Below are 24245 nucleotides of genomic sequence, written 5' to 3'. Positions count from 1 at the left end.
CTTTTTCTTTCTTTTTAAGATTTTTATTTATATTTTAACTGATGGTAAGAAAACATATACATTTATGGTGTACAACATGATGTGTTTTTTGCTTGTATTATTTTTAGTTGGCATATAATACTTGCAAATATTTATGGGGGACATTGTGATAGTTCCATGTATGAATATACTATGTGATGATCAAATCAGGGTAATTAGCATATCTGTCACCACAGACAAAGTTATCATTACTTTGCCTTGGGAACATTCAAAATCTGCTCTTCAAGCTAATTGAAAATATACAATAAATTATTAGAGTCACCCTACAGTGCCTATAGGTGCTCAACCCATTCCTCCTTTCTAACTGTGCACTGTTATTTTTATTTTTTTGAGATGCAGTCTCATTCTGTTGCCCAGGCTGGGGTGCAGTGGTGCAGTGGTGCAGTCAGGGCTCACTGCAGCCTTGACCTCCCAGGCTCAGGTGATCATCCCTTCTCAGCCTCTTGAGTAGCTGGGCCTGCAGGTGCACACCACCACACCGTGTTGCCCAGGCTGGTCTAGAACTCCTGGGCTCAAGTTACCCTCCTGCCTCAGCCTATCCAAGTGCTGGGATTCCAGGCGGGAGTCACCATGTCCAGCCTCTAGTTGTGCTTTTGTATCTGTTAACCAATCTTTGTCTCTGTCCCTCCTCTTCCCTTCCCAGCCTCAAGTTACCTTACTAGTCTACTCTCCACTTCTAGATCAACTTTCCAGCTTCCACATATGAGCGAGCACAGTGCAGTGTTTATCCTTCTGTGCCTGGCCTATTTACTTAATGTCATCCAGGCTCGTCCATATTGCTGCGGATGGCAGGATTTCATTCTTTCTTATGGCTAAATTGTGATGTTTTGATATGTGTATGCATTGTGGAATGGCTAAATCAAGCCATTTAACATGTACATTACCTCACGTACTTATTTTTTGTGACAGCACTTAAAATCTACTCTCTTAGCTGTTTTCAAGTATACAATATATTGTTATTAATTATAGTTACCATGAGGTACAATAGGTATCTTGACTATATAGTAAAATTTATATCATTACTTTAAAAAAATAATTGAAAAGAAAGGGGTTTTAGGCCGGGCGCGGTGGCTCAAGCCTGTAATCCCAGCACTTTGGGAGGCCGAGACGGGCGGATCACGAGGTCAGGAGATCAAGACCATCCTGGCTAACACGGTGAAACCCCTTCTCTACTAAAAAAATACAAAAAACTAGCCGGGCGAGGTGGCGGGCGCCTGTAGTCCCAGCTACTCGGGAGGCTGAGGCAGGAGAATGGCGTAAACCCAGGAGGCGGAGCTTGCAGTGAGCGGAGATCCGGCCACTGCACTCCAGCCTGGGCGACACAGGGAGACTCCATCTCAAAAAAAAAAAAAAAAAAAAAGAAAGGGGTTTTAATCCCAAGTTCCTACTTGTCTTAAGGCAGGATTCACACAGCATTAATCTCTGTGTGTCCATTGTACTTTGTACTAATCATTATTGTCCAGGGAGCTTTTTTTAGAAAAATTGTGCAATGCATAGCAAGCAATAATATATAACATATATCTTAATATATGATATATAAGTATATAATATGTAATATATAATTACTAATATAATAGTAATATATTACTAATTATATAATATATTACATCTACAGTTCTATAAATAAAAATATATAATTATAATATGTGTGATATAATTATATAATATATATGTGTGATATAATTATATATGTGTGATATATATTATATGTATATGTAAAAAAAATTAAAAGCCCCACTTTTCAGCCATGTCGAAGCACTGAGTTCTGGGCAGTATGGAAGCTGGAAGACTTTCTGCACCTCTTATTTCCTCTCCTCTGCTTGGTCCCTCAGCTGTGTAGAGTGGCCCAGGGGTCTATGCATCCCCTCCTTCTCTGGTTGCAGTCTATGAACAGTTCAGTGAGGATGAAGCAAGGGCCGTGACTACAGTGGGAGGGGGTGAGTCAGGCTCTGGACAGGAGCCCAGTCTCAGGCTGCCGCTCCAGTGGTATCCAGGCAGGGCTGACAGTCTAGTGGGGAGGGGCCTTTTTTTTTTTAAAATGCCTGTCACCTTTGTCTCCCAGCAACCCAGAGGTCTCTGCCACCCTGGAGGAAAGTGATCCCACTTCTAGGTATCAGTAGCTTAATGGGCTACCCTCTGTGACATTTGCTGTTACTCTATAAGTCTGGGTTAGCAGGGCTAGCCTGTCTGGTGAAGCTCATGATCTCCTTTTAGGCATTATGCCTGCAACTTGAGTAGCTGCCAGCGATGAATGGTGGTGCCTGGCTGTGCTTCCATTGCACAAATGCACAAATAGTCAGGTTCCTTCTGGGTGTGGGGCCAGGAAAGAAAGCTTGAGCATAGCTGGAATCCAGACAATGGTGCCCCCTGGCTAAGACAGACATCATTCATTCAGAATCAGACAAATAACTTCTCATTGCTTGGGATAATGAATGTAATTCAAATTGAGAGAGAATACAGACTTACATAGCAATGCCGTGCTTTCCTTATATGAAACATCAACTACTGCTTCTTACTGCTTTGCCCATCTATGTTTTTTACACTGAGGAGAGACCTTTGTGTTTTTCACTTATGCTTTGAAGTTTCAAATGTTAGGCTTTTGTTTAGAAGCAGTTTCTGCATGCGCTTATTCCCTCTGTCAGCCTGCTGGCCATTTGTTTGAAAGCAGCATCCAGAAGTGACTGCGGCTAATTAGAAGAAAGGCATCAATTGATCTTTATCTTTTGGAGGGCAGGGGGAGGACAGGGTCTCACCCTGTCACCCAGGCTGGAGTGCAGAGACATGATCTCAACTCACTGCAACCTCTACCTCCTGGGCTTAAGGGATCCTCCCACCTCAGCCTTCTGAGTGACTAGGACTACGGTTGTGTGCCATCACACCCAACTAATTTAAAAAAAAATTGTAGAGACAAGGTCTTACTGTGTTGCTCAGGCTGGTCTCAAACTTCTGGGCTTAAGCGGTCCTCCTGCCTCAGCCTCTCAAAGTGCTGGGATTATAGGCATGAGCCACTGTGCCTGGCCAGTTGACCTTCTTAAGTGTGAGTAACTAGCTCTTTCTACTTAGCCCGTCTTCATTTTTCTCTTTCTCTTTTCAAAATTAAAGTGTGTTAGGATTAGCTCTACTAGAAAAATAATACTTATTACAGAAAATCCTCATTATCAAAAATAAAAGACATTGGGAAAAATCACCCATCATGTGAAGATTCAGTTTTTGTTAACATTTTTAAGTGTTTCTTTTCTGTCTTTTTTGGTGCATTTGAATTTCTTTTTTTTTTTCACAGTTCTGATTAGTTTTTAAGAAAATTATTGTGGTTAAATATACATGGCCTAAAATTTGCCATGTAACCATTTCTACATGTACTCTTCACCTGTTTTTAAAGTAGGAACTAGCACCAGGCGCGGTGGCTCCCACCTGTAATCCCAGCACTTTGGGAGGCCGAGGCAGGTGGATCACTTGAGGTCAGGAGTTCAAGACCAGCCTGGCCAATATGGTGAAACTCAGTCTCTACTAAAAGTATTAATACAAAAGTTAGCTAGGCGTGGTGGCATGCACCTGTAATTCCAGCTACTTGGGAGGCTGAGGCAGGAGAATCACTCGAACCTGGGAGGTACAGGTTGCAGTAAGCCGAGATCACGCCATTGCTCTCCAGCCTAGCTGACAGAGTGAGACTCTCTCTCAAAAAAATAAAAAATAAATTAAAAAAATAAAGTAGGAACTAATTCCCTGCAAGCAACAGGGTTTTTCTTCTCATGTGTCTTCAACTTCGTTTTCTTTCCACATCAGAACTGAAAAGCCAGAATTGGCCATTGTTAACTGGTACCTGCCTGCATGTACTGGTCTTCTGTTTTCTCTGTAGTATGACATTGCCTTGGCAACTGAATTTGTATTACTCCGGCGAGCTCCCTCCCAGATGGTAGCAATAGTTCAGAGCTGCTATCAATGTGTTTTCTAAGAGTTCTGTGAATGGCTTATTGACTACTGAGCAACTTCAGGCTCCTTCTGTCCTACATTCTTTCTGACTGAAGATTTTGAACCACAGTTAGACGAAACACTGCAGTTTTTGACACAGTATCATCATGATTTCCTCCCATCTCTTCTCAGGGTACTTGTAGTTTTTAATGAAGTGAGAGGATACAGTATACAGCCCAGACTATTTAAGCTCAGAGAGCGAAGTTACAAGCACTCTGCTACTGCAGTGGGGATGTATTTTTGGTCAGAGGCTCATCCAAGGATTATTCAAAGAATAATTCACAATTTTGATTATTTGCTGTTTCTTTAGATGACTCTGTGTATATGTTTTGCTTTTCCTTCTGTTCCAGGGCCACCACTGCCCAGTTCGGGAAACGAGCAGCACTCATCAGCCTCCATCTTCGAGCACGTGGACAGGATCTCCCGCCCCCCGGAGGCTAGCCGGCGGGTCCCCAGTAAGATCCAGCTCATTGCCATGCAGCCGATCCCGGCACCTCCCGTCCAGCGCCCCTCTCCAGCCGACCGAGTGGCAGAAACCAATAAAATCAACAAAGAGGTATTTGCTTTTATTTAAAAGTCTATTAATTTAAAAACTCAGCTAGGCGTGGTGGCTCACGCCTGTAATCCCAGCACTTGGGGAGGCCAAGGCAGGCAGATCACCTGAGGTTGGGAGTTTGAGACCAACCTGGCCAACATAGTGAAACTCCATCTCTACTAAAAATACAAAATTAGCTGGGTTTGGTGGTGGGTGCCTGTAATCCTAGCTACTCAGGAGGCTGAGGCAGGAGAATCACTTGAACCCGGGAGGGGAAGGTTGCAGTGAGCTGGGATCTCGCCACTGCCACTCCAGCCTGGGTGACAGAGTGAGACTCTGTCTCAAAAGAAAAAAAAGAACAAAAAAAGCCTCACAGTCTGATTTGGTCAGTGTTTGAAAATGAGGGCAAGGTACAGTGTCAACTGGTTACTAAAGGCATAAGCTGCTGACAAGGATTCTTAATGTAAAACATCACGCTTGTTGGAGATCAGATACTGTGCATGGACACTGTAGGGCGCAGTGGCAGACATGCAGAAAAGTGTTGGCGTGGCCGACCAGGGGCTGCCCTCCTCAGAAAGAGCCACTTCAGCTTCTGATCCTCCTCACACGACGACCCAGTTCAGGTCTCCGTCTTTGGGGATGCCACTCTGGGGGCAGGGGGTCTCATGCCAGGGAACTTGTTTCAGTGACATTAGGTAATTACCTTCTTTGTATCTGTCAGTCCTATTTAAAGATCTCTAAAGGAGGAAAATATCTATTCTTTTCTAGTTATCAGATGTCTCTTCAAAATTGTCACTGGCCAATTTCCAAGGTTCAAGTGACTTTTTTTCCCTGCTTTGGGGGATGGTGACAAGACTCCAGTGCACCACGCAGTGCTTGAGGGTAAAGCTTGTGGGATGACAGGGTCTCTGCTCCTCCCTGGGCTGTGCCTGTTGCCCTGTCGGTAACTCCGTGGAGCTTACAGACAGCAGGTTAAGGGTGGGTGAGAGGAGCATAGCAGGAAGGCGCTCCTAAAAGGCTTTGCTGGTCAGGCATGGTGGCTCACACCTGTAATCCCAGCACTCTGGGAGGTTAAGGCGGGTGTATCATTTCAGGTCAGGAGTTCGACACCAGTCTGGCCACCATAGAGAAACCCCATCTCTACTAAAAGTACAAAAAATGAACTGGGCATGATGGTGCCTGCCTGTAATCCCAGCTACTTGGGAGGCTGAGAATCACTTGAACTCTTGAAGTGGAGGTTGCAGTGAGCTGAGATCATGCCATTGCACTCCAGCCTGGGCAAGAGTGAGACTCTATCTCAAATAAATAAATAAAAATAAAAATAAATAAAGACTTTGCAAAGTGTGTGTCCCAGAAGCCTCCCGGGACCGCCATGGCTGTCTTTCTCTCCCTCACCCTTCCTCAGATTCAGACTGCGCTGCGGCACAAGTCTGAGATCGAGCACCATCGCAACAAGATCCGCCTGCGTGCCAAGCGCCGCGGGCACTACGAGTTCCCGGTGGTGGACGACCTGTCCTCGGGTGACACCAAGGAGCGACACCGGGTGTACCGCAGGGCGCAGATGCAAATCGACAAGATCCTGGACCCCACAGCCAGTGTGCCCTCCGTGTTCATAGAGCCCAGGAAGAGGTGGGCTGGGGTCTTGCGGCTGAGGCGGGTGTGCAGAGGTGCTGTGGGGCACAGGAGCAGGACAGGAGCCCCTCTGCTACTGCAGGACCTGTGACAGAAGGACCCCATCCGTGTTCACGTGGAGGTCTCTGAAAACAGTTGAAGGGGTTCATGCACGGAAGGATGTGGAGGCCACTGGGAAGGCTTCCCCTGGCTGAGGGTCACCTTGGCGTGGGAGGCAGCGGCTTTGTTTGTTCTCTCACCTCTGCCCCTCTGCCTGCCTCGAGGCATTTCCTGGGGATTTAATCCGTCTCTTCCAATTCAGCCTGTCTACAACTGCACTCACCCTTTCCTTCCCACACCGGCCCCTTCTGTGGTGTCCTTGGCTCTTCCTCACTCTGTCACCTCCAATATTTTCCGTCACCTCCAATATTTTCATCTCCCAGAGCCACCCAGGCTGGTGCCCAGCAGATCTTCGTTGGTTTTCTCACAGCTGCCTGCAGGGTCTGGGGTCTTACCTTCCTCTGGTCTCCCAGACTCCCGTCCCCAACATAGATGCGTTTTCCTTAAACATGGCTCTCATGTATGTCTTTCTCTGCTCAAAGCAGAGAGGAGGCTTAAAGCAAGAGAGGCGGCTCTTGTTGCCTGCCAAGTGGGACCTGCTTCCGTCGCAGGCCAGCCCAGCCCCTCCGCTCCAGCTCTTTTCCACAGGTCAGCCACACGGACGGAACTGCCACCCAGGAGACGGCCTGCTAGCCCCTGAACATTCACCTGCCTGCCGTTTCTGCCCCGGCACCCGCTTCCCACATCCTCCCTGGCTTCAGGTCTCATTCACTCTTCAAGACCTAGTTCTGGGCCAGGCGTGGTGGCTCACGCCTATAATTCCAGCACTTTGGGAGGCCAAGGCAGGCGGATCACGAGGTCAGGAGTTCAACACCAGCCTGGCCAACATGGTGAAACCCCGTGTCTACTAAAAATATGAAAATTAGCTGGGCATGGTGGCGGGCACCTGTAATCCCAGCTGCTCAGGAGGCTGAGGCAGGAGAATTATTTGAACCTGGGAGGTGGAGGTTGCAGTGAGCCGAGATTGTGCCATTGCACTCCAGCCTGAGCGACAGTATGAGACTACGTCTCAGAAAAAGAATAATAAAATAAAAAAGTCCTAGTTCTAGCCCCATGGGACTAATAGCTCCCCCTGACTTCTCCTTTTCTGAACGTCTATACAGTTAAATAATGTCATGATTACAAATGGCTTTGTATCTGTGTTGCTCCGCGTGGGTTAATAGGTCTGTTTAGGTAGGCTCTGAGCTTCCTTAGAGCAGAGACTGTGTCGTACGTGGCGTTTATATCCTATGGGGTGTCTCCAGGGGCCAGCACATCCTAGGTACTCAGGGTACTTAGTGTTTAGTTGATAAGCCAGTGGCAAAAAGAGTGATTTCCTACGAAGATAATTTCTCTTTTTCCTGGCAGCTCACGGATAAAACGTTCTCCCAAGCCTCGCCGGAAACACCAGGTCAACGGCTGTCCTGCCGACGCTGAGAAGGACCGGCTCATCACCACAGACAGCGACGGCACCTACAGGAGGCCCCCTGGCGTCCACAACTCGGCCTACATCGGATGCCCAGTGCGTGCTGCTGACTCCGGCTTCTGGAACCGGGGCGGGGCCACTCCTAGAAAGATGCGCGGAAAGGGGAGGAGAAGCAGCAGCACTGGCTGCCGCCCTGTGTGGTGTCGGTGCCTGATGCCTGATGGCTGATGCTCCCGGGCAACTAGGTCATGAAGTGGGTGGGGTGGGGTGCCACCCCTTCTGAGGGGAGCGTTGAGTCCTGTCAACCAGGGTGCTGCCGAGTGCCACCTCTGGAAATGCACTCCGTGTTTTTCTTCTCTATACGTAAGCCCCGTTCTCTCAGACTTCACAGTGGGACTTTTTTGAGGTTAACTGGAAAACAGAGAAATATCCTCAAGGTTTTCTTCCTTCTCCCTAGTCAGAGGGTTATTTGGTTTTGTTGTTTATTTTTATTTTTATTTTTTTGAGACAGGGTCTTACTCTGTTGCCCAGGCTGGAGTGCAGTGGTGTGATCCATGCTCACTGCAGCCTCAGCCTCCTGGGCTCAAGTAATTCTCCCACCTCAGTCTCCTGAGTAGCTAGGACCACAGGCATGTGCCACCATGCCCAGCTAATTTAAAAAATTTTTGTAGAAATGGGGTCTCAGCATGTTGCCCAGGCTGGTCTCAAACTCCTGGCCTCAAGTGATCCACCTGCCTTGGCCTCCCACTGTGCTAGGATTACAAGTGTGAGGGCATGGCCCTGAGATCAGGAGTCTTTGCTGTACTGAGAGCTAGCCCGGCTGGATTTCCTAGTAATACTGTCCTTGGAATGCTAAGAAGATAGCATATTTGCTTATATATATTTTGCTTTTATGGGACAAAGGGGTTAATAGAAATTAAGAAACAATGAATGGTGGCTCAGGCCTGTAATGCCAGCACTTTGGGAGGCTAAGGTGGGTGGATCGCTTGAGCCCAGGAGTTGGAGACCAGCCTGGGCAATATAGCAAAACCCCATCTCTCCAAAAAATACAGAAATTAGCCAGGCGTGGTGGTGCATGCCTGTAATCCTAGCTACTTGGGAGGCTGAGGTGGGAGAATCGCTTCAGCCCAGGAGGTTGAGGCTGCAGTGAGCTTTGATTGCACCACTGCACTCCAGCCTGGGTGACAGAGCAAAACCCTGTCTCTAAATAAATAAATAGGGGATTATATTTTTCCAAAGTAAAAGAGGTCCAGACAGATTTGCTTGAAGTGTTAAAGGCAGATATTGATAGGGTAAGGTGCATACACACAGACTGCACTGAGTAGGAGAGAGAGAACCAGCCTCACTTAACCACCCATGAGAAATACAGACACAAAGATACCCCAAGACAGAGAGGGCGAGCCAGGTGCAGCTAACTGCGGCAGCGCTGGGAAACACAGGGCGTCCTCAACTCCGTGCCAGGAGAGCCCTGCCTTGCCACAGCGGGCCCCTTTCTCCTCCCGGAGGCACTCACAGAGCCAGCCTTGTTTAGAGACACGTTAGCAAAAAGCACACCCTTCGAGAAGGGATTTATAATGAACGTGATCGCTTTAGATAGAGCTTATAGAAATGGTGAGCAGTCATTTCTTAGTTGAGTTTTGTATTTTTCTCCTAAATTATATAAATAATAAGCACTTAAAGATGCTAAATATAATTACACAAATGTGCCAAACATTATTCTGGGATGGAGCCTAAATACAGCTGAATTATGATCATCTGAAAGAACCAGACTTTTCCTTAGGAACGTATGGTATTTCTAGGGTCCTAAAGACCAACCTTCTTGATCGCATGAGGCTCGGGGCGATTTCAGAGAGTTGGGCTGTCTGTAAATGAAACTACTCTCTTCCTCAGTACAAGGAATTGAGTAGTTCCTGTTACTTTCTAAATGCAGTGCATGGCTGCTCTTACAGTAGGTGGCGCTCTTGTGCTGTGTTGAGTTCTGGGGGTATTTGGACACCTGTGGGGTTTGGCTTGATCTGGGGCGGGCTCCCCAGGGTTGTCACCCGGAGCTTTTTTTTTTTTTTTTGAGACGGAGTCTCGCTTTGTCACCCAGGCTGGAGTGTGGTGGCTGGATCTCAGCTCACTGCAAGCTCCGCCTCCCGGGTTCACGCCATTCTCCTGCCTCAGCCTCCCGAGTAGCTGGGACTACAGGCGCCCGCCACCTCGCCCGGCTAGTTTTTTTTTTTTGTATTTTTTAGTAGAGACGGGGTTTCACCGTGTTAGCCAGGATGGTCTCGATCTCCTGACCTCGTGATCCGCCCGTCTCGGCCTCCCAAAGTGCTGGGATTACAGGCTTGAGCCACCGTGCCCGGCCCACCCGGAGCTTTTGTCTGTGCCAAATGGAGACTTGCCATGGTGTGGAACTAACAGAAGGGGCAGCATCCCTTTTTCCCCTTCACTTCTCTAGCCAACCTGGGCTCCTCTCTCAAAGGAATCTGTGGGGAGCCCTCTCAGTCCCCTCCCTTTGATTTTTTTAAATGTTTGAGTTTTGTATGGGGATGAACCTGTCTTCTCCTGGCTGTCTTCATTCGCCTGCCTTGGTGACCCTAGATCAGCCTTCTTTCGCGGTGGCTTGCTGCATCGTTTTCTTTTTTCCTTAGCGGGAGTGCGGAGATTCCTCCTGCTGTGGGTGCAGAGCAGCCTCTTCTTGGAAGACACCACCCCAGAGGGTGCTTGCCTTCAGTGGCTCCTTTTTTCAAAGATGTCCCCAAAATAAAAATCTTCCTCAGATTTTGAATTCTGAAACACATACTTTAAAAGATCATGCCTGTCTCAGAGCTCATTTTTTCTTAGGTAGTTTATCTTTTTTTCCCTCAACTTTTATTTTAGAATCAGTGGTACATGTACAGGGTTTTTTGTTTTTGTTTTTGTTTTTTTCATCTTCAAGCCTATACTGGGGAAGTACTATGCGTTTTTGAATTACCTTCAATTTTCTACTTTCCCCTCAAAAATATCTTTTCCTTGAGGGGTGTGTTCTCCTAAGGCCAAGAGAAATATTCTTTGGTTCCTTGTAATGGGGGTTACCATTATAATTCAGGCCTCGGTAGAAATCCAGCCAGCTGCATGTTTTTGTAAGTAATTTTTTTTTTTTTTTAAAGACACTCCAGCTCTGTTGCCCAGGCTGGAATGCAGTGGTGCAATCACGGCTCACTGCAGCCTCGACCTCCTTAAGCTCTGGTGATCCTAAGCCTCCCAAGTAGCTGGGATTACAGGCGCACGCCACTTTGCCTGGCTAATTTTTGTATTTTTAGTAGAGATGGGGTTTCACCTTGGTGCCCAGGCTGGTCTCAAAACTCCTGGGCTCAGTGATCCTCCTGCCTTGGCCTCCCAAATTTCTGGGATTGTAGACATGAGCCACCAAACCTGGCCTAAATAAAGTTTTATTGCGACACAACCATACCCATTTGTTGGCTTGATACCAATGACTGTTTTTGCTGCAAGGCAGAGTTGAGTAGCTGTGACAGATTATATGACTCATGAAACCTAAAGTATTTACTGTCTGGAAAAAGTTTGATGTAATTTGTCATCCAATCCAGACACTGGAAAGTGTAAGGGGGTATACTATTAATCATTACCGTGGGACAACAGGCATAAACTGAGGTTGTCCTGGACAACCTGGCTATCTGGACACCCTCTTACTACACCCACAACGGACTGCAAAATAGGCACCAAAATCCGTAACTTTGATGACTAACAGTAAAAAGATGCACATTTATTTCTAAAGACTGATAGATAAACTGTATCTGAACACATCTATATGTGAAACATCTATAGTCTAAATATAGATGTTAGAATATAGGAAGTTGAGTAAATCCTCTTCTTGGCCTGCAAGCTTTGTATTCTTGCCTGCAAAATGAGGAGAAAACAAGAAGGTGAAGGACAGGAAATGGAAGCGTCCTGGCCCAGGAGCTCCTGGCCTTCTGGCAGGATTCATGGGGGCCAATGGGAATCTGAGGGGACTGTCCTTCCCATAGGCAGATGATCTCTCTGGGTATAAGAGTTTAGTCTTCTCTGAAATTCTGGCCACTGAGAATGAGATTGGCAGTGGTTATAGCTGCTGGGGACTCTACTCAAGTGTCTGAGATCCTCTCCCACAGTGGAATCTCAGTTTGTGCCTGCAGTTTTTTGTGTCACCACACTGCTTGCTTCCTTGCAGTAGAGCCTCATAGGCAGCCACCGGAATCACCGCCAGGAACATCGCTTCTGTTTCTGGAGAAACTCTCTTACCAGTAGACAGTTGTTCCAGACACACCCTCCCTTCCTTCCACACGTGAGCCGTAGGTTGGTGGTATACTGCTGACCAGTCTTCCTCGTCTGCTTCTCAAAAAAATCAAGAATTGGAGAAGGGCGTGACTGTGGACCTTTTTCCACCTCACAAGGAAAGGAGCACAGGTTCCCTCCAAGGTGACATCGTCAACTAGAGGTCACCTTGTAGCCCCGGATTCTCATTTAGAATTTCTCAATGACAAATCTCATTTAGTGGAACCTCCACTGGGATGTTGCAGTTTGGGAGAAATGGACTCATAAGCCCAAGCGTGTCACGGGCAAGAGAGGGAGGTCTCCAGCGGGCACTGCCGTGGAGAGAAGAGCGCCTACCCCATCTCACGAGGGCAGTCGCTGCTTCACGGCAGTTGGTGGTTTCTGTGTGGAGTGAGGGCCCGGTCATGCCAGAGCTTCAGACTCAGTCAAGAGAACCCAGAAATCTGAGTGTTACTGTGAAATTTTCAGATGTTTAAAATAATGGCTATCAGTTAAAAGAGTGTGCAGGCCAAGCAAAACCTGTCTGTGGGCTGACTGGGTTTACCAGTTTTGTATGGTTGTCTCTCAGATTGGAGTTAAGAACCTACTGCCCTTCATGCTGGCAGGAATAATAACTGATCACCCATAGAAGCATTTTCCAGATAGGGGGCTAAGGTTAAGGATGTGTCTGTAGAGTAGTTTATCTTTGTAATAGACTCGTGGATCCAGACGGGCCAGGGAATGTCTTCCTTGGCCCCTTAAGTCCGGTGATCCAACCAGCTGGGCTAAACTGCAGGCACGTGGCAAGTGAAGCATTCTAGATAGAAGCTGCCCACCTTCCTCACAGAGGGTGTGGGGTCCCCAGCCCCTCGGGCAGAACCTCTTCTCTCTTCACTGTGTCTGCTGCAGTCACCATGCTGTCTGCGCTCATGGAGCCTATGAGACCAGAAAGGATGACTCTTCTTCGTTGGTTCCTGGTTTTGTCTCTCTCAGTTGACCCTGCATATGTTATGACTGTGTTTTGCTCATAACAGTATTGGGAAATGAGATTTAAAAAATCTTTATTGTTACTTATGTTTCTACCTCTTAAACAGTAGGTATAGAACACAATTTAAACCTTTCTTTGTTTGTTTTTTTTTCCGAGACAGAGTTTCGCTCTTGTCACCCAGGCTGGAGTGCAAGGGAGCCATCTCGGTTCACCGCAACGTCCGCCTCTTGGGTTCAAGCGATTCTCCTACCTCAGCCTCCCGAGTGGCTGGGATTACAGGCATGAACCACCACACCCAGCTAATTTTTGTATTTTTAGTAGAGACAAGGTTTCACCATGTTGGCCAGGCTGGTCCCAAACTCCTGACCTCAGGTAATCCACCCATCTCGGCCTTCCAAAGTGCTGGGATTACAGGCAGGAGCCACTGTGCCTGGCCAATTTAAACCTTTCTTAATGACTCTTGTGATCCAGAGATACCTTCATTTTAAAGACAAATGGTTCTGAATAGTTTTCATAAAATAGACACTATAATTGCTTACACACATACATAGGCTTTTTTTTTTTTTTTAAAGAGTCTAGATCTCTGTCACCCAGGCTAGGGTGCAGTGGGGCAATCATAGCTCACTGCAACTTCGACCTCCTGGGCTTAGGAGATCCTCCTGCCTCAGCCTCGCGAGTAGCTGGGACTGCAGGTACTCACCACCACCCTCAACTAACTTTTCAGCAATCTTTTGTAATGATGGGGGTCTTCTGTGTTGCCTAGGTTAGTCTCAAATTCCTGGCCTCCCTGGAAATGATCTTCATGCCTTGGTCTCCCAGGTTGCTGGGATTACAGGTGTGAGCCACTGCACCCAGCCCGCATACATAGTTTTAATATGCATAGTTTTAAAAGTTTTGATCTTTTAAGGCTATTTTCTGATAGTCAATAGACCACTTTTTGACTGCTAGCTATGAAAAATTTACTAGTTTTGTTCAATACATAAACTTTGAAATAAGTTTTTTGGCTGTTTAGAGGCTTTCAGTAAAAGTGTTCACTTCCAGGTGCTGAAATGCCTTGTAAATAGTTGAGTGTTGTTGAAAAAATGATTGTTGAATTTTGGCAATTTTTTTTCTGATTCAAGCCTCCCTGCTCCTTCCTGTGAAATGTAATGCACATTCCTCAGCTGTCATTTTTTAATTTTTGTGAGACAAGGGCTCACTCTGTCATCCAGGCTGGAGTATAATGATGCGATTATAGCTTACTGCAACCTCAAATTCTTAGGCTCAAGTTATCCTTCCACCTCAGCCTCCCAAGTAACTGGGACTACAGGTATACACCACCACACCTGGCTAATTTTTTTTTTTTTTTTTTTAGAGATGGGGTCTCACTGTGTTGCCCAGGCTGGTCTTGAACTCCTGGCCTCAAGTGCTCCTCCACCTCGGCCTCGCAAAGTCCTGGGATTAAAGTTGTGAGCCAGTGTGCGCAGCTTCAAGTGTCATTTTTTAATTCTTACGGTAGAACTTTTCCTCAGTGTCAGGAAAACCATTTAGGGTTGCCACAAAAACTCGTGTGTGATTTTTCCTTTGCCATTTCCCACTGTAGTCGGATCCTGACCTCCCAGCCGATGTGCAGACACCATCCTCGGTGGAACTGGGGAGATATCCAGCCCTTCCTTTCCCGGCCTCCCAGTATATCCCACCCCAGCCGTCCATCGAGGAGGCACGCCAGACCATGCACTCCCTCCTGGACGACGCCTTTGCCCTCGTGGCCCCCAGCAGCCAGCCTGCCAGCGCCGCAGGCGTGGGCCCCGGAGTCCCACCTGGCCTGCCCGCAAACAGCACCCCTTCCCGGGAAGAGAGGCGAACCACGCAGTGGGGGTCCTTCTACAGCCCAGCCCAGACGGCCAACAACCCCTGCAGTGTAAGTACTGGCCTTCTAGAATTCTCTGGTGGGCAAGATGTTGAAGCTTTGCTGCCTGACTGCCTCACTTTCAGGCTCCGCACAAAACTGCGGTTGCATTTGATAAGAATTAAAACTCGGATGATGGGTCTTAGTTTTTATCTTCTACTAAATTAATTCTTAATGTTGGAAGTATCCATTTATGCAGGTTTACAGGCTCATGCCTGTAATCCCAGCAATTTAGGTGGCCAAGGCAGGAGGGCTTTTGCTTTGTGGAGGAATGGAGGGGGATTTTATGGAAGCATCTTCCTGGGTTCAAAACAGTGTCACAGAATGGAGGTGGGGTAACTGTCAAATGTATTCTTGTTGATGTCTCCAGAAAAGTTGCAGTTGAGAATGTATCCAAATCGTTCAGTTTCCTATATGGCCACCTGGTACTGGAGAGACCCCTGAGGTTCTGAGATTGTAGGCAGCCAGTCCCCATCTGGGCAGTGACAACCACTTTCAAATGTCACTTTCCATCTTGGAGGTTGACATTTCAGCATTTCATCTGCCTTTGTGATCACTTACGTTTTTCTTAGTCCTTTCAAATGTACCTTCCTGAGAGATGGAGAAGAAGTAAAACTCAAGGAAGTAAAGCTAACGTTATTTTCTGCTGATTTCAGATGAAATGATTGGCCAAAATTTGACTCTGGAGAGAAGCTAGTGGGTCACAATATGAATTTATTAGGGAGTGTTTATACTGGGTCCACCTTGTTACATGGAATTGGGTGGCAATAAACATATGCTAAAATACTTTTTTTTATCTCTGAAATGGGTTTAAATTTTAAAAGTAAAAGCCTTCAGCAAGAGATTGTCTCCAGGGTATGGGAGGCTGAGAGCCTACAGTATGGGGAACTGCTGTCATGTGGGGTGGGAATATCATTTGATCGAATCATTACTGTTTTTAATTTTAAAATATAGCTTGTTCCAACAAATATCTTCAAAATTACAACTGGTGGTTGATAATATTTCAGGAAATGCATGGTACAGGACAAACCTCGGTGGTAAAATAAATGTGGATACAGCTGCCATTGGGTCACTTTAAAGTTTTCTCATTTGCTTATTCATTCAAATATATTTACAAAGCGCCTGCTGTGTCGCGGGTACTCTGCTTAGGTGCTGGAGATAGAGCAGTGCACAGTGTAGGTCCCTGCCCCCCCCAGTTCTTGCATTCCAGTGGAGGCTGTCTGGATAATCGAAACTAATTCCAGTACAGCGTGGAAGGTGCTATGGCGGGAGGAGGTGATGTGGGAGGGGCGTCTAGCAGAGCCTTGAAGTCTTTCGGAAAGGATTTTTCTGGACAAAATAGCATCTCTGTGGAAGTCTAAAGGGTAATTAGTGGTTGTCAGTTGAAGAAGGATGTTCCAGGTGGCGGGAAGTACAGCAGAGGCACCGAAATTAAAGTGTATGGGACAGGCTTCTTTTGGACAAGATGGAGGAACAGAGCCTGGGTTTACCTTCCTTCCTGAAACAACTGAAAACACTGAAAGGAGTATCTGGGTGACTTGACGTTAAACTTTAGGCAAGAAAGGACAGGAATCAATGAGAAGTGAACTGAGCCCTCCAGTTGCCCCAGCTTACGTCTGGAGTTTCTAGTCATGGCACAGCAGGTAGGACCCCAGGCGGAGCTCCGTGGTCTCCCTGAGTTGAAGAAATGGAGTTTGGAAGTCTGGGGAGGAAAAGGCAGCTGGAGTTCACAAGGGAGATAACAGGAGAGCAGAGAGATGCCCTGGGCAGGGTGCTAGGCATCTGCAGAGAATCTTTGAGTACTGATCAGTTTATGGGTACACAGAAACTACCCAAAAGAGCCCCCCAAAAAGATGAGTGGGAACAACCCTCAAAATTCACACAGGCCTGGGAATAAGCTCTTGCTATGGATTGAACTGTGTCTCCCCCAAAGTCACATGTTGAAGCCGTAACCACCGACATGACTGCGTTGGAGATAAGGGCCTTTAGGGAGGTAATTAAGAGTAAATGAGGCTGGAAGGGTAGCGTCCCGATTCAATAGAGCTGCTGCCTGTAGAAGACAAGGAAGAGACTCCAGAGCTCTCTCTCCAGCCAGGTTAGGACACAGAGAGCAGGCAACTGTCTACAAGCCAGGAAGAAAGCCCCACCTGAAACTGAACACTGACAGACGTTGATGTAAGACTTTCCAGCCTCCACAACTACGAGAAAATCAGTTTCTGTTGTTGTTGTTGTTGTCGCTTTTGAGGTGGAGTCTCGCTCTGTCACCCAGGCTGGAGTGCAGTGGCGCGATCTCGGCTCACTGCAACCTCCGCCTCCCGGGTTCACGCCATTCTCCTGCCTCAGCCTCCCGAGTAGCTGGGATTGCAGGTGCCCGCCACCACGCCCGGCTAATTTTTGGTATTTTTAGTGGAGACGGGGTTTCACCATGTTAGCCAGGATGGTCTCGATCTCCTGACCTCATGATCTGCCCGCCTTGGCCTCCCAAAGGGCTGGAGTTTCTGTTGTTTTAGGCCACCGTTTCTAAGGTATTTTGTCATGGCAGCCTGAGCAGATGAATACGGTTCGTTTTCCAACAGCTGGTGGAAACTGGATAATTCATGCAATATCAGTTAGAGTACTCGGAAGAGTTTTACCTCAGGAATGAGGCAAAATTAACCCCAACTTAAAGGTGCTCTGGTTTCACCTAACCACAAAACCTTAACATCTAAACCCAAGCAAAGCTCAAGAATATAGAAACACAAAAATATACAGCGTTCAGTAAGGTGAAAGTAATAATGTCTGCATCAAATCAAACGAAACAGACAAACAAACAAGCAGGAAAATGATACAGATGATAGAATTAGTAGACAAGCTGTATGTGGTGTTCACACCTGTAATCCCAGCACCTTGGGAGGCTGAGGCAGGAGGATTGCTTGAGTCCGAGAGTTTGAGACCAACCTCGGCAACACAGTGAGACTCTGTTTCTACAAAAATATAAAAATTAGCTGGGCACTACTTAGGAGGCTAAGGTGGGAGGATCGCTTGACCCTGGAGGCTGAGGCTGCAGTGAGCTGTGATTGCATGATTGCACCACTGCACTGCAGCCTGGGCGACAGAGCAAGACCCTGTCTCAAAAAAAAAAAAAAAAAAGAGAAAAAGAACTAATAGACAGGGTATCAAAAGAATCCTTATAATGGACTTCCATAGATTCAAGAAGCTAGAGGAAAGATTGTACACATTAACTAGAAGCACTGAAGATATTAAATGATAAAAGTCAAACTTAGAGATGAAACCTACAGTCTCTGAGATGAAAAAATATACTGGATGGGACTGAAGTCAGATTACATATTGGAGAAGAAAAAAACTAGTGGGCTGTAGTAATAAAAACAGTATGGTACTGGCATAAAGACAGAAACCTAGACCAATGGAACAGAATAGAGAGCCCAGAAATAAATCCACACGTATATGGTCAACTAATTTTTGACAAGGGCACCAAGAGGACATAATGGGGAAAGGATAGTCTTTTCAGTAAATGGTGAGGGGAAAACTAGATTTCCACATGCAAAGGAATGAAATTGGACTCTTAGACACAAAAATCAACTCAAAATGAATAAAGGACCTAAGTCTAAGACCTGAGATGATAAAACTCCTAGAAGAGAACATAGGGGAAACTCCTTGATATTGACCTTGGCAATGATTTTTGGATATCATACCTATCACACCAAAAGCTCAGGTTATACAGCAAAAATAAGTAAATGGTACCGCATCAAACTAAAAAGCTCTGTATAGCAAAGGAAAACATTGAAAATGTTTCAGTGGCCACCTACAGACTGGAAAAAAGGCCACCTACAGACTGGAAAAAAATATTCATATACCACATATCTCATAAGGACTTAGTATCAAAAATTTATTTTTAAAAACTCTTACAACTCAATAGAAGAAAAATAAATAATCCAATTTAAAAATGGGCAAAGGATTTGAACAGATATTTTTCCAAAGAAGACATAAAAATGGCCAACAGGTATATGAAACAGTGTTCAACATCACTAATCATCAGGGAAATACAAATTAAAACCTCGATGAGGTTGGGTGCAGTGGCTCATGCCTCTGGTCCCAGCACTTTGGGAGGCAGAGATGGGCAGATTGCTTGAGCTCAGGGGTTCAAGACCAGTCTGGCTAACATAGTGACACCCCATCTCTACTAAAAATACAAAACTTAGCTGGGCATGGTGGCACATGCTCGTAACCAGCTACTAAGGGGGTTGAGGCACAAAAATCACTTGAACCCGGGAGGCAGAGGTTGTAGTGAGCTGAGATCATGTCATTGCACTCCAGCCATTATGGAAAATAGTGTAGTGGTTCCTAAAGAAATTAAAAATAGAACTACCAGGCCAGGCGCGGTGGCTCATGCCTGTAATCCCAGCACTTTGAGAGGCTGAGACGGGTGGATCATGAGGTCAGGAGATCGAGACCATCCTGGCTAACACAGTGAAACCCCGTCTGTACTAAAAATACAAAAAAAATTAGTTGGGTGTGGTGGCAGGCGCCTGTAGTCCCAGCTACTCGGGAGGCTGAGGCAGGAGAATGATGTGAACCCGGGAGGCGGAGGTTGCAGTGAGCTGAGATCGCACCACTGCACTCCAGCCTGGGCGACAGAGCGAGACTCTGTCTCGGAAAAAAAAATAGAACTGCCGTATGACCCAGCAATCCCTCTGCTGAGTATATACCCAAAGAAGGTAAAATCACCACTTTGTAAAGGTATCTGCATTCCCATGTTCATTGCAGCACTATTCACAATAACCAAGATATGAAAATAGCCTAAGCGTCCATCAGTGGATGAATGGATAAAGAAAGTGTTGTGGTGTATATATACAATGGAATATTATTTATCCTTTAAAAGGAGATCCTCCTATTTGCTACAACGTGGGTGGACCTGGAAGACATTATGCTAAGTGAAATAAGCCAGAAACAGAAAGAAAAATATTGCATGATCTCACTTTCATGTGGAATCTTAAAAAAATAAAAATACCACAGATGGGAGGGGAAAGGAAATTGGGAGATGGAGATCAAAGGATACAAAGTAGGGGATGTGTAGGATGAACAAGTCTAGGGATCTAAAGTACCAAATGAGGACAATAGTTAATAAAATTTTATTATATTGGGGATTTTGTTAAATAAGTAATTTTAGCTACTTTTGTCACAAAAAAGTATGTGAGATGATAAATATGTTAATTTACTTCACTGTAAGTAACCATTTTGCTACGTGTATGTAGCCAGTAAAATGTTGTAAACCTCAAACATACCCAATAGAATTGTTTTTAAAAAGATAGAGTGGCCAACATTTTTCCAAGTTTGGTGGAAACTGCAGATCCACAGATCCATTGGTTGGTGAACTCTATGTGCAAGAAATATGAAGAAAACTATTCCAAAAATGCCATAGTCTAAATTGCTTAAAACAAGTGAAAAAGATCTTAAAAGTAGCCAGAGAACAAGAATATACAGTGGAACAGAGATAAGGATGGCAGAAGAAATCTTACTGCCCAGAAGGTAGTGGAACAAATCTTCAAAGAACTGAAAGGACCAAATGACCAACCTAGAATCTATATCTAGCAAAAACATCTTTCAAAAACTAAGGTGAAATAAAAATGTTTTCAGACATATAAAAGCTGAAATAATTCATCACCAGTTGACCTGCATTATAAGAAATGTTACAGGAAGTCTTTAAGGCAGAAGTACAATGATACCATATGAAGACCTGGATCTACATACATATATGAAAAACACTGGAAATGTAAATATGTATGTGGGGAATTATTTTTTAAAATCCTCTCTTCATTATTTAAAACTTTAAAAAACATAATTGACTATTTAAAATGAAAGTAATAAGTATATATTGTGGGGAGTTATAACATATATAGAAGTAAAATATATGAGAACAGCAGCACAAAATGCCGAGAAAGGAGAAATTGAAGTTTTCTATTTTAATGTTCTTATACTATACATGAAGTAGAATGATAGTGCTTAATGGTAGACTGTAATAAGTGAAAAATGCGTAATATAAACCATAAAGCAACCTATTATTAGCTAATAAGCCAACAAAGGAATCAAAATGAAATCATAAAAAACAGCACAAAAGAAGGCAGAAAAGGGTCCAGGCATGGTGGCTCACACCTGTAATCCTAGCACTTTGGGAGACTGAGGTGGGTGGATCACCTGAGGTCAGGAGATCGAGACCATCCTGGCCCAACATGGTGAAATCCTGTCTCTACTAAAAATACAAAAATTAGCTGGGTGTGGTGGCATGTGCCTGTAATCCCAGGCACAAGAATCACTTGAACCCAGGAAGCGGAGTTGCAGTGAGCCGAGATCATGCCACTGCACTCCAGCCTGGGCGAAAGAGCAAGACTCTGTCTCAAAAAAAAAAAAAAAAAGGCAGAAAAGGAAGTGAAAAGTGATAAAGCACAGATGGGGAAAATTAAAAGCAGATATCAAGATGGTTGATTTAAATCCAGCCCATCAATAATCACATTAAATGTGAATGGCCTAAACACCCCTATCAAAGGGCAGAGCTTGTCAGTTTGGATAAAAAGCAAGATCCAAGTATATGCTGCCTACAAGAAACCTTCATTAAATACAAAGATACCAATAGGTAAAAAGGAAAAGTATGGAGAAAAGTTTGGAGAAAGATATACCATACTAACACTAATCATAGAAAGCTGGAATGGCTATGTTAATATTAGCCGAAATAGGGCTCATAGTAAAGAATATTATTAAAGATTAAGAGGATCATTTCATAATAAAGTGGTCAGTTTATCTGGAAGACACAAAGTCTTACATGTTTATGTGCTTAGTATTAGAGCTGTAAAACACATTAAGCAAAAACTGATGAAACTGCATGTAGAAATAAATCTACAATTATGTTGCTGAGAATGTAAACAACTAGAAGTCTCATGAACTGCTGGTGGGAATGTAAAATAGCACAACCACTTTGAAAAACAGTTTGGCAGTCTCTTTAAAAAGTTAAACATACATCCTACCATATGAACCAGCATTCTCTTCCTAAGTATTTATCCAGGACAAACAAAAACATATTTTCATACAAAGACTTGTACATCATGGCAGATTTATTTATAATAGACCCAAAGAAAACAGCAGCACATAATAGTACTCCATTTGCAAATATACCACATTTCTTTATCCATTCACATGTAGGGTCTATTATTTAAAATAGTCAGAGTTCTCCAGAGAAACAGAGCTAGTAGTGTTTGTGTGTGTGTGTGTGTGTGTCTGTGTGTGTATGCATATGTGTTTGTATGGAGAGAGTGAGGGGGAGAGAGAGAAATTTACTTATTATGAGGTGTCAGCTCATGTAATTATGGAGGCTGAGAATCCCATGATCTGCTTTCTGCAAACTGGAAACCCACAGAAGCCAGTGGTGTCGTTTGGCAGATTTGTGTTGTTATTTCTCTTATTTGTTCATTGTTCATAGGTGTTGCAGATTCAAGATTCCCTGATAATGCCTTATAAATTCAAGCCTACAGTAAGATTTTTAAATAAACACCATTATTCAGTGGTTTTCTTATTGTGGATTTTCGATGTTACCCTGATGTAGTTGGATGAGAATGCTAGCAGTTTAATCTAGTAGAAAATCAGGATCATTGGCTTTATCCGTGCATAGCTAATAGAATTTCAACGTGGATCATAAAGTTAGTGTTGCCAAGGGGAGCCTAATCACTCTCTATTTGCTGCTATTTGCTTTTTTTTGGTTAAAAAAAAAAAAAAAACCACAGGAATGTGGATTTCAAGGTGCCTTCAGTTACTGCATGAGCCTTTATTTGCCATCTGATGACATTGCTCCTTTTTTGTGAGGATAAGGGTGTTAGTTATGCATCAGTGAGTCAGGCCGGTTTATAGTTGGTGTCGCTGCTTCCTTGAGAAGGTAAGCTGTCTCTGGACTAGTCCTGTGAGTAGCCAGTACAAATCCCTGGGCTGAGACACTTTACAAGCAGGCCTCACTGTCCGGTTGCTTTACCTCAGGCCTATCCCAAACTCTACCAACCATCTCACTTACGTTTCTCACTCTGTTGGCCTGTGTTTTATACTGAATAGAAAAAAGGGATGCATTAAAGTGGGATTTTTATATACATAGCCGATTGAAACCTTCAAATGCAATTTTGTGCCCCACTTTTATATAGGTGTGATCCATCCTGCAACAGAATCAGAGAAATTCTGTGATTTTTTTTTTTTTTTTAAACTTTTCATCAGGGCATGCAGTCCTTAGAAATATGACATTCTTTTCTGATGAGGATAGAGTTGAAATCCTCACACTACAGAGATACAAAAGATAATAAGTGGACAGCTATTTTTCATTGTTTTTCTCTTAATATGCCACTAAAACCTCCTGAGACTTTGGTAGGTAAACTGGTAAGCGCTGACTTTTTTTAAGATTTTGCATATGAATGTGCTTTAAAAACCCACACTCTGCCGAAAGCACCAGCACTGTGAATAATCTCTATGTAGTCTCAGATTTCCCTGTAATTTTTTGGAAAATGAATGGAAGCTTCTTTTCCTTCTCTTCCTCCCTTTGTCCATAACTCCCTTTCCCTTGTTTTGCCTCAGTTGGGGAACTCCACAAGGTTCCACATGACAGCCAAGGGGATGGAAGCAGAGAGAGTCAGAAGTTGAAGTAATCTGACCACAGTTTCATATTTAACAATCCCCTTAAAACTCTATGAATGTGGAGATCATTATATTCTCTTGGCATAAAGGAATAGGCCCAGGAATGTTAAGCCAGTCTGTCTGACTCCAAAACCTCTACTTTTTCCCTCACAAAATAGATATTTGTTCACAGGAGAGTGTCTGGTTTTGGAAACCATGGGCGGTGCGGGGTGGTTGGTGAGAAGCATGGTCTTTGGAGTTCAAAAGACATAGGAGGAAATCACCTAATTTCTTTGTGAGTTGGTTTCATTCATAAAACAGAGGGAGTGAGTACTTTTTAGTGATGTTGTGGGCTTGGGTTAATGCTCATACAATGCTTAACTCAAAATACTAATTCGGTAAATGACAGCTTGTAAAAAGAAAGATGTCATGTTGGAGCAACTTCAGAAGCAAGGCTGACTTAGACCTAACTTAGACAAACCATTGGTTCCAACTGACTGCAGCTGGACAGACTCTGCCCATAGTTACTGCTCTTCTGAAATATCTAATTCCAAAAAGAACAATTCACAGTTATTGAAAAGAAACGTTGAAATAAGAGTCCCACGTATATTAGGGTTAGGATATATTGATTTCACCAGGAATACAACAGATTTCTTAGATGGATATTTCTTTAAATCATGTGGCATATTGTTTTAGTCAAAGAACACTTGGCTAGTTCAGATTAGCTCAAGTAAAAAGAGTTGATTGAAGGATATGGGGGCACGTGATGGAACTT

At 44.6% G+C, this 24245-nt stretch overlaps 1 protein-coding gene across 2 annotated transcripts in view; it reads left to right on the top strand.

The window, feature by feature from the left end:
* The window catches only part of KIAA1549 (KIAA1549 ortholog), a 143614-nt gene that overhangs the window by 103088 nt on the left and 16281 nt on the right, over positions 1 to 24245 (top strand). For both annotated transcript variants that reach the window (XM_025380897.1, XM_025380896.1), the window contains exons 13-16: positions 4359 to 4564; positions 5949 to 6172; positions 7622 to 7775; positions 14528 to 14845. In XM_025380897.1, the coding sequence (XP_025236682.1) occupies positions 4359 to 4564; positions 5949 to 6172; positions 7622 to 7775; positions 14528 to 14845 (902 nt within the window). The remainder of the gene's footprint in view (positions 1 to 4358; positions 4565 to 5948; positions 6173 to 7621; positions 7776 to 14527; positions 14846 to 24245) is intronic.

The sequence above is a fragment of the Theropithecus gelada genome, chromosome 3, assembly GCF_003255815.1.
Source record: "Theropithecus gelada isolate Dixy chromosome 3, Tgel_1.0, whole genome shotgun sequence".
NCBI classification, from domain to species: Eukaryota; Metazoa; Chordata; class Mammalia; order Primates; family Cercopithecidae; genus Theropithecus; species Theropithecus gelada.
Note: the sequence above shows the minus strand (reverse complement) of the source record. Positions and strands in the feature narration are given on the sequence as shown.